Here is a 15000-nt window from a genome sequence, read left to right as displayed (position 1 = left end):
CCATCCTGTCTCGTTCTCTGACTAGATGTAGCTAGCACAGTTCCATCTTGTCTCGTTCTCTGACTAGATGTAGCTAGCACAGTTCCATCCTGTCTCGTTCTCTGACTAGATGTAGCTAGCACAGTTCCATCTTGTCTCGTTCTCTGACTAGATGTAGCTAGCACAGTTCCATCTTGTCTCGTTCTCTGACTAGATGTAGCTAGCACAGTTCCATCTTGTCTGGTTCTCTGACTAGATGTAGCTAGCACAGTTCCATCTTGTCTCGTTCTCTGACTAGATGTAGCTAGCACAGTTCCATCCTGTCTCGTTCTCTGACTAGATGTAGCTAGCACAGTTCCATCTTGTCTCGTTCTCTGACTAGATGTAACTAGCACAGTTCCATCTTGTCTCGTTCTCTGACTAGATGTAGCTAGCACAGTTCCATCCTGTCTCGTTCTCTGACTAGATGTAGCTAGCACAATTCCATCTTGTCTCGTTCTCTGACTAGATGTAGCTAGCACAGTTCCATCCTGTCTCGTTCTCTGACTAGATGTAGCTAGCACAGTTCCATCCTGTCTCGTTCTCTGACTAGATGTAGCTAGCACAGTTCCATCCTGTCTCGTTCTCTGACTAGATGTAGCTAGCTTACTGCACATACAGTAAAACCACAGCCGACAGAAGGCCCTCCCTGATCCTCATATTACGTTAGAAATAGTGAGTGTCCGTTGGGCTCCCTGCCGGTTTTCTTCACGGGGGAAACGTCTTCATCAGGGAGAGTATTATTCAACAACACGGCTTTCTGCATGGGAACGTCCCCCCCTGTGCTACATAGACTCAAAACACACACACACATCCCCCTGTGCTCCATAGACTCTGTCCTTGTGTCCCAAAATGGCACCCTATTCCCTATGTAGTGCACTACTTTTAACCAGAGCTCTATGGGTCATGGTCATAAGTAGTGCACTATTTAAATAAGAGGGTTCCATTTGGAACGCAGCCTCTCTGATAGACTACATTGCTTCTTATAAACTGTCCATGGTCCATAAATTGTGCCGAGGCGAGCCCAGCACTGCACAGTGTGTCTCCTCCGGGAGAGTTAGGAGCCCCTCTTTGTCTCCCCTGGCTAAGATTTGCTTAGTAAATCGCGCGATGCGATCCCTGGGTATGGGGGGGGGAGAAGACAGCCGGGGGGGGGGGGGGGGGGCAAAGGAGAGAAAATAAAGTGTTTTTAGGCCCCTCTATGGTGATGCCTTTTCAACACACAAATCCTCTAGTCATGGGGCCTGTTGTGGATAATATTGGTATTTTCTAACTTTAGATATATGATACTTATTCGTCAGAGGTGTATTAGAAGAAAAAGCCTTTCACATTAGAGACGTTGACACATTTTTACTCATTGTACTGTGGATACATTTCACTGCATCGCTGGTGAAGAAATACATGGGTCGGGAACTATTTGTTATGATGGCAGCATATCCAGAGTCCCATCAGGTGTCTGTGTCTCTGATTGGTCAAGCAGCTCAAGACAGGCACTGATTGGCAGTGTTGAATAAACAGACCTGCTCCTGAACTTGTGACTGGGGGCCACATGGACGAGAGAGAGTGAGAGTAAGAGTGAGAGTAGGAGTGAGAGAGAGAGAGAGAGAGAGAGAGAGAGAGAGAGAGAGAGAGAGAGAGAGAGAGAGAGAGAGAGAGACTTCTGTATGTGTAATGTATACTGTTAATTTTGATTGTTTATTTCACTTTTGGATATTATCTACCTCACTTGCTTTGGCAATGTTAACACATGTTTCCCATGCCAATAAAGCCCCTTGAATTTAATTTAATTGAGAGAGAGAGAGAGAGAGAGAGAGAGAGAGAGAGAGAGAGAGAGAGAGAGAGAGAGAGAGAGAGAGAGAGAGAGAGAGAGAGAGAGAGAGAGAGAGAGAGAGAGAGAGAGAGAGAGAGAGAGAGAGAGAGAGATTGTTACAACACTGTATATCGACATCTTTATTATTTTGGAACTTCTGTGAGTGTAAAGTTACTGTTAATTGTTATTGTTTATTTCACTTTTGTTTATTATCTATTTCACTTGCTTGGCAATGTTAAAATATGTATTCCATGTCAATAAAGCCCTTGAATTGAGAGATAGAGAGATAGAGAGAGAGAGAGAGAGAGAGAGAGAGAGAGAGAGAGAGAGAGAGAGAGAGAGAGAGAGAGAGAGAGAGAGAGAGAGAGAGAGAGAGAGAGAGAGAGAGAGAGAGAGAGATCTAGATTGTGATTAATCCCAACACAGAGAGGAAGAGACCAAACTGTTGGAGTCATTATTTGATGGATCTCTGAACGTGTAAAACACAGGATTTGATGGACATGAACTGGAAGAGTAGTTGAGTCTTGCTGTGAACTACATTTATTTCATCAAATGACTGATAAACACTGGCTTTACAAACGATGGTGAGCAAGAGTGTAGACAATAAATACATCAAGCAGTCAGACAGTCTCTATGAAATGGTTCTGATTGGACAATAACTGCATCCATCCCGGACATGTTTCTGGGTTTCTGTAGAACAAGCTAAGCAGGCAAATAACTAACAATAGCTAAGGAGGAATCTGTCAGAAATGGCGCCCTATTGCCTACCATATATAGTGTATAGTTTTGACCAGAACCCTATCTATCAGCCTTGGTCAAAAGTAATGTACAATATAGTGATTAGGGTGCCATTTCAGACGCAGCTGGTGTCTTGCTGTGTGATAAACACGCAGGGCGTGAAGGTGGAAACGCATCCTCGCGGCGCCGCAGATTGACAAGGTGAGAGCGCTTCTCGCTGACATTTTCTTAACCCATCACTGACGTGCGACTGATGAATTATGCTGCAGTACCGGGTGAGATGCGTGCACGCGTGTTAGTAGGGGTTTTATCCATTATTGCAGAGAAGCAACAATTATTGTTTTTAAACACAACACATTAACAAACAGTTACTCCATTTTCGTTTGAGACATTGTGTTTAAAAAAGTATTTTTAGGTTTAAATGTCAAGACTCGAACACATAGATACGTATCTTTAGGCCAGACAAAATATCCGCTTTTTGGAGACTTGACAAATATGCAGCAATGGACGTGCTTGCTTAGATATTAGATCAATCTGTCAACGCGCACTGAAGGCGAGGCATTAGAAGAATGTGTGAAGCATGTGAATCCGTATTAACCCCTGATAAAGATGGGAAGACACATATTGACCTCTCTAACTCGCTATTTTACGCTAATCTAGCCCATTATACGTCAAGTGGCCCCTTTGGTGGCACATTTACGCATGGGCCAACAGTTGTAATGACCACATTATGTGATGGTATTTTAAGCCACACAACGATATTACAGACTTCTTTGGATTCCCATACAGCTTGAAAATAGCCACATGAATGTAGAACTAATTCTCAATGAATCATGGTGCTCAGATTATTGTATTAAATTAAACAAGACGCTCCCCCTAACAACACTATTTTACATCCAATGACAAAACTGCAGATGTAAAAGTCAGGAATTATAAAAAATGTTGGGCAAGTTAATAAATAAATAAAGGAATAGAAGACGTGTCTTTAGGTCTGAGCTTTACCACTATTGTACTGGGGCTGGAATTCAGCCGTCTCTGTCCTGTCTCAATTTGCGTCCTGCGCTGTTTACTTTCGGGGGCCAGTTCTGCTCCTAGGATGTAATCTGTACAACCTGCTACAACCTTCAGTAAAAAGGTGAAACACAGTCGAACTGCTGTAACTTTCAACCCTGCGGAGGGATACAGTTTAATTAAAGGCCTAACTTTACCGGCGCAGTTATCCATTCGCTAATAAGTAGTGAAGGAAGGCGTCAGTAAATCAAGCACTGCGTTTATAGCTTCGACAGAGAGTATATGTTTTCCAGCTGGGTGAGACCGACACAAATTCACACAAACCAGTTTGAAGGTCTCGAACTCCCCTCCATCTGAGTGAATGCTTATGTGTTGCTATTAGATGGACAGAATTAATGGTCTGATAATATGATAACAATAATATTAGTAACTATTCATATTCTTAATACTACTACTACTACTTCTACTAATAATAATATTTTATTGTAATACAGAATAATACTTGGTGAAAGATGTGATTACAATATGTTTAATAATGCTTATGTTAATAATAATACGAAAAGCCTACAATAATAATCATCATCATAATAATAATTGGCTAATAATAATCATAAACATAATAATATGGCCAGTGATGTGATAAAAGAAAATCACCAGTAAAATGTACTGAAAAACCATTGAATCCATTATAATAGCTGCATGGCCTACCACAAGCTCTTTGGTCCAAAATAAGATGCTCGAGGTCTTTATAGTACGACCTTGAAGATGACTGGTTTAGTTAGACTAATGTGGACAGTTTTTTACCCATAGCCTAACCCGGGCTCCAATCCACCCCAGCACAAACAATGGTCTCTCTATAATTTTACTGAGTCTCAACGTGAGACTTCTACCGCTCCTAATCTCTTTGCAATCTCATACCTTGGCAGGGAGTCTGAAAGCCAGTGTGTGTGTGTGTGTGTGTGTGTATGTGTGTGTGTGTGTGCGTGCGTGCGTGCGTGCGTGCGAGCGGCACTGTAGACTACACTGTACTCTCTACGGCAGGCTTGGTTTCCTTGCCTGCGTTCCACATTGCACCCTATTCCCTACATAATCCATTACTTATGACCAGAGCTACATAGCACACTCTGGTCCAAAGCAGCACACTATGTCGGGAATAAGGTGACATTTCGGTCTCACAATAGTTGCGTCATAGTTCACTGTCAGGTGCTTTGTTCAGGCGCGCGAGGATCAAAGTGGACAGGGAACATAAGTGCTTATTGTACCGAAGAGAAACGTAATACTTCATAACCCGGAAGAAAAGAAAGAAGAGCTAGAAGATGATGCTGAGTGCGTTTTGGCATTCATGGACGGGGGCCTGTCTGTCTGTCGGTCGGTATTATCCCGGGAGCAGGTGGGGGTCGACGGGGGCCTCTCGTTAAAGGCAAACACGGTCTTCGTCTATTATTGGATCCGGTCTCACCAGGTGAACGGAGGAGCCGACCTGGCGCGCGCTTCCCTCGACTGATATCCGAGGAGCTTCTCTCTCTCTCATGCCCTTGCTGCCTGGTGTGATATCCGCTGCCAAGGTGACCCTGAGAGAGAGAGAGAGAGAGAGAGAGAGAGAGAGAGAGAGAGAGAGAGAGAGAGAGAGAGAGAGAGAGAGAGAGAGAGAGAGAGAGAGAGAGAGAGAGAGAGAGAGAGAGAGAGAGAGAGAGAGACAGAGAGAGAGAGAGAGAGAGAGAGAGAGAGAGAGATTCAGGCAGGTGTTCTACCCCAGTTATAGAGGTGTTCTAGTTCTCCAGCAGTAGAAGACAAACCTCTCTCCCTCTATGGGCTGAAAAGCTACATCACGGACTGCCATTGATCTGATGACACTCAGATACCTCTCCTTACCATTTATTTGGATTGTGGAAGGAGACAAACATTACTACCTGAAGCATGTTTGAGGCCTAAACTGGGATGTGAATCAATAGGGAGTCAAGATGATATCAAAGTATTTTAAATAGCCAGCTCATTGTGTGCATAATATTATATTTCCAGACAGGTCAGCCATGACACGTTCTCGATGTCCATCCATGTCTGAGGACGTCGGGAGACGACTTGAACCCCGGCCACTAGGGGAAACAGTGAGCGCTGGCACCTTCAAGCAGGTCTCGGTTTGCCTCTTATTCCAAAGGTTGCAACTTCCACCTTTTTGTTTTAATCTATCCCAAACCTTAACCATTCAGAGTTAATGTCTAACCTTAACCATTCAGAGTTAATGTCTAACCTTAACCATTCAGAGTTAATGTCTAACCTTAACCATTCAGAGTTAATGTCTAACCTTAACCATTCAGAGTTAATGTCTAACCTTAACCATTCAGAGTTAATGTCTAACCTTAACCATTCAGAGTTGATGTCTAACCTTAACCATTCAGAGTTAATGTCTAACCTTAACCATTCAAAGTTAATGTCTAACCTTATCCATTCAGAGTTAATGTCTAACCTTAACCATTCGAAGTTAATGTCTAACCTTAACCATTCGAAGTTAATGTCTAACCTTAACCATTCAGAGTTAATGTCTAACCTTAACCATTCAGAGTTAATGTCTAACCTTAACCATTCAGAGTTAATGTCTAACCTTAACCATTCAGAGTTAATGTCTAACGTTAACCATTCGGAGTTAATGTCTAACCTTAACCATTCAGAGTTAATGTCTAACCTTAACCATTCAGAGTTAATGTCTAAAGTTAACCATTCAGAGTTAATGTCTAACCTTATCCATTCAAAGTTAATGTCTAACCTTAACCATTCAAAGTTAATGTCTAACCTTAACCATTCGGAGTTAATGTCTAACCTTAACCATTCAAAGTTAATGTCTAACCTTAACCATTCAGAGTTAATGTCTAACCTTAACCATTCAGAGTTAATGTCTAACCTTAACCATTCAGAGTTAATGTCTAACCTTAACCATTCAGAGTTAATGTCTAACCTTAAACATTCAGAGTTAATGTCTAACCTTAACCATTCAGAGTTAATGTCTAACCTTAACCATTCAGAGTTAATGTCTAACCTTAACCATTCAGAGTTAATGTCTAACCTTAACCATTCAGAGTTAATGTCTAACCTTAACCATTCAGAGTTAATGTCTAACCTTAACCATTCAGAGTTAATGTCTAACCTTAGGATTTCGAGGTTAATGTCTAAACTTAACCCTAAAGATTCAGCGTTTTTTGTTTGTTGATTTAACCTTTATTTAACTGAGCAGGTCAGTTAAGAAACAAATATTATTTACAATGATGGCCTACACTGGCCGAACCCGGACGGCGCTGGGCCAATTGTGCGTCACCCTATGGTACTCCTAATCACGGCCGGTTGTGATACAGCCTGGAATCAAACCAGGATGTCTGTAGTGACTTCTCAAGCACCGAGATGCAGTGCCTTAGACCACTGCGCCACTCGGGAGCCAGATGCTTAACCTTAAACACTTCGAGAATTGACATTTGTAAATAACTTCGACATTTGAGTTAGAGAAACATGCATGAACGTCTAATTCTTGCGTCAGACTGTGAGAGCTAGTTGCATATTTCAACTGTCAATTATGGTTATGGATACAGTCATACATTAATTATCCTCAAAAAATAATATTTTAAAATCCTCGATTGCACCAACAGCTTATTTTTGTACCCCGTTACTCTCCAAATGCACAACGTTTGCGCCTAGCACGCACTAGTATGCAGGAGCACGCACTAGTATGCAGGAGCACGCAGGTCTCCAACCTCTCCATCATTTCTACATTCATAACTTTTGACAGGACACCTTGCGCGCGGGGGAATTGATGCGGGCTCTGCACATGGACAATATTTACAAAATGTAATCTTGTAACACCGCTGCTCCGTGGTACAAGATAAGGTCATGGTAGATAAGAAAACAAAAACAATGATTCTTGTATTTGCTAATCTATATTAAAGAAAACACAGGCTCCAACTTGTTAGACTATTTAACTGATGAAAAAGGAAATAGTATCCTACATTTAGCCTGATCTCAATTCATCATAATTGTTTTCTGTTTTGGCTTCTCAACAAGTTATATTTAAATGAATAATTAATAGGCTAAAGGCATTATCTAAATACAAAATATATTAATGAAGAAGATCTCAAAACATTTTATTTTTTCCAAACATTAAAATTGTTAATGTGTTGTATTAGAATGTCTCCAAAATGCTGCATGATGATCATTTCAGACATGCCGTTTTTGAGATTTAACTAACTACTTGTAGGTTTGTAAAACAAACAAAACATTTCCCATACTTGAAGACATTACAAATCTCGAAAAGTAGATTTTAGAAAAAATGTTTGAACATTTGTGTGTCTGTGTGTGTGTGTGTGTGTGTGTGTGTTTGGCCAGCGCTCAAGTTATTCACATCACCGCAATTATGTCGGTATTCCTTAGTCTATAGGCCTAGTCATTTGCAGAGTGGCCCATGTGTTTGATGTGCGGGCTTTACCAGTCCCTCTGAAATGTGAAACATGATATCATGACTTCATTCTCCCCACTAAATGTCCGCAGCTATCAACCGTTATCTTCTCACATTTTTCCTTATTAACATTTCTTTTGAAAAGCTTTCAAGCAATAACAGGCCTATACCTTTATTGCCACTGAAGGAATAGGAACGGAGCTTTCTGATCTTTATCGAAAGTAGAGTTCGTGTTTTTTTCCTCTTTAAGTAATTTGTTTTGGGAGGTTTTCTCCTCAAGTGTTCTGTCTCCGCCCATTGGGAGCAGACGTCAGTTCAACATCTATTTGTGTTTTACATTTGGTTGAGTTGTCAACTAATGTGAATTCAACGTGAAATCAACAAAACATTTCAGCAATTTCATTGGATTTAGGTTACAATTTGTGTGAAAAAAAAATACAAAATGTCCTCATGTTGAAAACTTTTAAGCAAATCCGATGGGTTTTATCACGTTGATTCAACGTCATCACATTGATTTTTGGGGTTAAAAGGAAGTGGAAACAACTTTGATTGAACCAGTGGGAGGGGTCATTTGACGCTGTTCAACCAAAACTGCAGTCTTACAGGAACATTTAAAACCTACTGTAAATTCAGAAGTCACAGCCTACCATTCTCCCACCACGTGTTTCCAAACATCCTGATGACTCCGCACTTTCATTTAGCTTCTACTTTTTTAGCCCTAATCGAACTAATATCTTTACTGCAGTTAATTGCATTCTTTTTCCTTCCCTGTCTGTCTTGCGTTCATATTTTTTATCTGCCGTGGCTAGGGGTTACACAAATGGAACAAGCTCTTCTGCGAAATCTCTGAGGAGACGGTTTGATTGGGAGACCAAGCAGGCGAAATGGTTGCTGGAGAGCGTTAGTGAAGGCTATGTGAGACATAATGACTGCCTGTTGTATTAAATGGACCAACAGCAATCCGCCATCCCCTGACCTCGCACTGGCTCTGCCTCGGCTCCATTGATCATGCCCCTTATGAGATAATGCAATTACAAACATCAATAAGGAGCTGCGAGGGGAATCATTATGTGTTGACAGTGATAAATGATAGCGCAGAAAATAGCGGGCCTTTTTCTCGAACAATCCACGCGAGGCCCAAGGGGCTTTCAGGGCTGGGCCCAGTCGCCAAGGAAACAGATGACATCCAAAATGGCCCTATAGGCAGAGCTCTGAACAGAACACAGTCCTTCTCTTCTTCTCTTCCTTTCCTTCTCTCCCCACAGACATCTCCTCTCTCCCCGTTTCTCCTCCTTTTGTTGCTAGGCTAAACCAGCTGCCACACAAACTTGTAAGGACTAATGATCAAGTTTGAAATTGGAACGATGGACATAGGCAAATGTCGACTGGAGTTCCTGTTGCATTAATTAAGCTAGTGTCTATATTGATTTCATCACTACCAATATTGCAAGATGTAGGCCTAATACATCACGTTACAGTATGTAGCTTATGTTTCCTATATAATCATTAATCCACAGGACACACTCAGGGACTTCTAATGGATAGCTGAATAGCGCCCATGCCTGGGAGTTGGTCACGGAATGGTGAGCTCTAGCTTAGCAGCATGCAGGATTTCAGACACGGACATCTTCTACCATGGACATTTTTCTTTATATGGAATCTAGGTATGGTGTCAACTCACAGTAAAAAAAATAAAAAATAATAATATGTCTTTTTATTCATCTAATTATTATTAAGTAATTGGTTCCACAGCTTTTTTTTTGTTGTTGATTCAACTTTTCGATCAAAGTGTTACCTGAACTTAACATTTTTATTTGGCCCAAACTTAGCTCCAGCTTGAGAAAAATTCTGTCAACTTAAAAATGATCTGTTTGCTCAAGTTGTCTCATATGTTCATTCAACTATAAATGATTTGTTTCACTACAAAAGGCTGTGGAACTAGTTACACACACACGGTGCGTTACACATGGCATCTTTTCAGCTGACACATTATAAACACTGAGTAGACAAAACATTAAGAACACCTGCTGTTTCAATGACAGACTGACCTGGTAAATCCAGGTGAAAACTATGATCCCTTATTGATGTCTCTTGTTAAATCCACTTCAATCAGTGTAGATGAAGGGGAGGAGACAGGTTAAATAATGATTTTCAAGCCTTGAGACAATTGAGACATGGATTGTGTGTGTGTGCCATTCAGAGGGTGAATGGGTTAGACAAAACATTAAAGTGCCTTTAAATGGGGTATGGTAGTAGGTGCCAGGCGCACCGGTTTGTGTCAAGAATTGCAACGCTGCTGGGTTTTTCAAGATCAATAGTTTCCCATGTGTATCAAGAATGGTCCCCCACCCAAAGGACATCCAGACAACTTGATAAAAATGTGGGACGCATTGGAGTCAACTAGTTCCAAAGCCTTTTTTTAATGCCCAAATAATAATTTCTAGTTGAATGAACATATTAGACAAGTTGAACAAACACATCATTTTAAGTTGACTGAATTATTGCAGAAGATTTCTCAAGTTGGAGCTAAATTAGGGTCAACTAAACAAGTTCAGGTAACACTTTGACCGAAAAGTTGAGAAAACTAAAAAAGGCTATGGAACCAGTTACTTAATAATAATTAGTTGAAACAACTAAAATGTTTTTTTTTACAGTCCTGCTGGTGGTGAGTTTTATGAAGTAGGTCTCCTGTTATGGTGTTATGGAACAATGTTCCATAGTCTACCCAAAAAGGCCAATCTTTTGACAAGGAAGGTTAAAATTCCTTGTCAAGTTTGACATTATTTTATCCCAGTTAAATACATTTAAACAGTTCAAATATTATGGCATGCTCATTCATAATAAGGTGTAAAATCCACATAGGCTACATTTTTTCTCTCTATTATTACACTATAATAACCTACAATTATTACAATATAATAACCTACCATTATTACAATATAATAGACTACAATTATTACAATATAATAACCTACTATTATTATTATTATTATATAATACTGTTATTTCACTATTGCATGTACTTGTATTATAATATTAATTTACAATGTTGATTCATGTTTAAAACAAGTTAAAACTGTTTAAAAATAAATCCCATTCGGAAATTCTTCATGTGATGTTGATGAAAACTATCAAAACAGTTAACAGGCCTAACATTCAAACAATATAAGCTGCTATGTATGTAAAACTATAATTTATTACTAAACAAATCCTTCCACAAAACAATAAGCTAAACTGGAAATAATCAATAGACCGTTTATTTAAACACAGAAGTGCGCATGTATTCTAGGCCTGTTGACTGCATTGTGACGTGTCACAGCGTGGACGAGGCTGACAAGTAAAACAACTGTACAAGACACTGTTTCCTGTGTAGCTTTTCGAGTCTAACCAGACAGAAATATGTCTGTGGCAGGGCTGACATGCTGGTTGTGTTGTGGCCGACCCAATGTGTGTTATTACATCACAAATGTCACCCTATTCCACACATAGTTCAATACTTTTGACCGAGGCCCATATCAAAAGTGGTCCACTATATAGGCCAGGGAATAGGGTGGTTTTAGCCGTTTTGCTGCGGCAGGCAACGGGAGGAAGAGAGGCCTGTGCGGGCAGCACCTCCATGGTTCTGGGACACATCCATTATCATGACAGTTCATTTCGCGGTCAGGCACTGCAGTGGGTTTCTGTTTGCAAACTAGAGAACACTATGTTTTCTTTTCTCGGCCTTTTGGAGAGTGTTTCTCCGGCTTTTGCAATTCACGAATGGGCCCAGAGAAATAGGTGCATAAGTATTTAGAATTAATTTGTTGTACTTTAACTAGTCATTGTGAAATTAATAGTAAATTAGACAAGGAAATTCTTCTCACATTGACGTCCATAGATATACAGATGGTTGTATTTTGATGTAAAAAAAATCAAAACGGCTATATTTTAAACACCAAAGTATGACATTGACATTAGAATTGAGTCGCATATGGATCGTTTAGGCTACATTGATGGAAAACTGCATTCATTTATAACCAAAATAATGTCAAATATTATATTCGTTTTCATTGTCTTCTTGAGTCTATTTTTCTCTTGGGCTTATATGCAATATTTAGATGAATCATTAGGCTTAAATGATCATCAAAACCCTCTTGGTCGTTCAGTTGACGTATATGCGTAAAAAGGCAATACTGTAAATGGTGAGATGTCCCCTCGTGCGTCTTTCGCGCATATGACGTTTCTCCTTTAAAAAAAAAATCCCCTGACGGAGTTACAGTTACCCAGATCCCCTAAAGATGGCAGTCAAACATGCGATTTATCTGGCGCTGTGCGTGTCTGACTGTCTCCACAACTCCCAACGGCCAAGGGCTCAGGAATTCAAATCTCAGAGGCTTCGCCTTCCGAGTCTCGATCTATGGAAGGAGAAGCTTCGCAATTAAAACGTCGCCTGGGTTTTTAAGAGACGGATTCTAGGGTGTAAATAACATTCAGTTCGGAAAAGGCAGTAAAAATACAATAGTTGCAGAAAAATGGGGAGTTCGGTGAGGGAGAAGGAAAAGGGATAGCATATTGATTTATATGTTCATATTGTTCTACCCACAACAGATACTCCCTTGTACGGCTACACGTTCCTTTCTCTTCTACCCGAAATGTAGCCCATCAATTAAATTAATATAAAACTCGCCTTGTATCCATCCATTCAACGTATTGTTTATCTAGGAAACCCAAGAGTCTTGATAGCGCTGTGTTTCATTCTTACCGGAGATAGTCTTTTGACTGGGTGCAACAAGCCATGAGTTGGAACTAATCTTCCTATTTAAACGTTTGTGGACATTTTTTTCTAAATTCATTTGAATGCTAAACGAGGAATAATTCTAAGTATTTTTATCCAGCCACTCTTCTTTCAGCCTGCTATCTTCTCCCTTCGCTGTGAAAGAAAATTCCATCGTAATACACGCATGTGTTGCGCATTACGCCTCCCCATTATACAGAGTGAAAGTACCTCAGTTGTTGAGTCTTCATCTCTAGTACTCTTAGTCTATAGGAGTTGCTTGACTTCCATCCACTTTATCAATGGGCATCAATCTCATTATACAATTACATTGTTTTGGATAATGATGTACACTCCATGGCTTTTTCCTACCCCACCCCCCCTACTTAGCCATGCATCCTAACTTCCGTTTGAGCATTATTCTATGACAGTCAAACCTACAACCGGAAAAGGAAAACGGAAGTTGTGCATGTAATGCTCATTATCTGTGAGGAGTCTGAAAGGCTAAAAGTTCCTTATACAATTGAATATAATGGTCTACAAAGGAATCTCACTGTTATGGTTTTTCCATGTTTTTTTGCATAAAATGTATTTATTTACAATGTTTACTTACATACACTCTCCAGGATGAAACCATAAAAAAGAAAAACACAAGAACGTTGACTTGACATAATACAATGAATGATGGATGCATTGATCAAATACACACACACATGCGCACACGCACACACACACACACACAGGGTTTGTACATTCCCTCCCATCAAAGTGAATGTATGCAATATCTCCAATAAACTTCCCCGTGCCGCCTAGACGCTGATCTTGTGTCAGTTTAGCATTTTACACACTAATGGTTAAGGTTAGGATTGGGGAATGGGAAGCTGATCCTAGGGGAAACTTGACCCCAGAGCTACAGACATAGTGGGCTGGGGGGAGAATGCATCGGACAATGCAGACTCCAGCCTCGTGACATAAATACAATAGAGTACATGAATGTAATTCTGGAACAGGCTCAGTACTCCTCAATCATACCGAGATGTCCAATGCTTTATACTGTCTGTCTGTCTGTCTGTCTGTCTGTCTGTCTGTCTGTCTGTCTGTCTGTCTGTCTGTCTGTCTGTCTGTCTGTCTGTCTGTCTGTCTGTCTGTCTGTCTGTCTGTCTGTCTGTCTGTCTGTCTGTCTGTCTGTCTGTCACAAGCTGTGAGCCACTCTTTCACCTCTAGCCTGGTCCCAGATCTGTTTGCGCATGACAATGAGTGACAGGGAGTTGGTATGGTAGCACAAATAGACTGACACTCAGGCTATCTTTCACCCATCCAAAAGAAAGGCCTGGAAGAAGATTGGTTGATCGAATTATTGGTTTATTCACATATATTTTTTTCTTTTTAAACTCATGGTGATTTTAATAGGTCAGAGGTCAGAAGTCATAGAGACAGCACACACATAGTGTGGAAAGAAACCAAAAAAAACAAGAAGTTCACATCCTTTTCCCCCCCCCAAAAAACGATTAGAAACAACATATTATGCAGAACAATACCATAGCATTTACAATACTTCAATTCCCAGTTCTCCTTGAGAGTCCAGCGTAATTGTACAACAGTATACAGAATCTCCCCTCTTCCCTCCCCTTTAGGAGTTGATATAGTTTGCCTTTCAATCTCTGTCTGTCTTTCTTTCCCCTCATTCTCATCTCTTCTGGAATCCTATTTTTAAGGGCACCTCTGTGTTATACAGACATTGGCTTCTCCTTGGTCCAAATCCATCCCCAGTCAAGACTTGGAAGGAGGTACAGTTCTCTGAAAGAAGTCTCTTTTAATTTTTTTCTAGGAGTCCATAGTACATAGCAGGTGCCTCTTTAGTTGTCTTCAGTCTTGGGTAAGAGAAAACACCCAATGTCTCTCAATCGCTATTTTTCAAAGAGGAATCCCTTAGAGTCTACTGGGCGAGGCAGTCCAGGGTTCAGGATGAAGGGGGAGTAGGGGGTCGGGGTCTGCTGGGATGGGCGATGGGCATCTAGGGACTGGAGGCTGGCAGGGGGGCATAGGCAGGGTGGCTGGGCCCATGGTGGTGGGGATGTCCTCCTCTGTGCATCATCATCACTGGGTGGGACAGAGCAGGGTGGGGGGGATGTCCAGGAATGCGGTGCCTGGGAGGCCCAAAGGGAGGGCCATGTGCAGCTGAGCAGGCTCCTGGTTATGGGAGGGAGTCCTGGTTTTGAAGTGGTGGGTCCTGGT

General features: G+C 40.9%; 1 protein-coding gene across 6 annotated transcripts in view; it reads right to left on the bottom strand.

Moving 5' to 3' along the window:
- Positions 1-14106: 14106 nt before the first annotated feature.
- The window catches only part of meis1b (Meis homeobox 1 b), a 187659-nt gene continuing 186765 nt past the window's right edge, over positions 14107-15000 (bottom strand). For 4 of the 6 annotated variants that reach the window (XM_071394551.1, XM_071394552.1, XM_071394549.1 and 1 more), the window contains one exon: positions 14813-15000. This exon is cut by the window's right edge and continues 72 nt beyond it. In XM_071394551.1, the coding sequence (XP_071250652.1) occupies positions 14960-15000 (41 nt within the window). In that variant the 3' untranslated portion in view covers positions 14813-14959. The other 2 variants (XM_071394554.1, XM_071394550.1) reach the window with 1 other exon arrangement.

This window comes from Salvelinus alpinus, chromosome 3 (assembly GCF_045679555.1).
Source record: "Salvelinus alpinus chromosome 3, SLU_Salpinus.1, whole genome shotgun sequence".
Classification (NCBI taxonomy): domain Eukaryota; kingdom Metazoa; phylum Chordata; class Actinopteri; order Salmoniformes; family Salmonidae; genus Salvelinus; species Salvelinus alpinus.
This window is presented reverse-complemented; position numbering and strand designations above follow the sequence as displayed.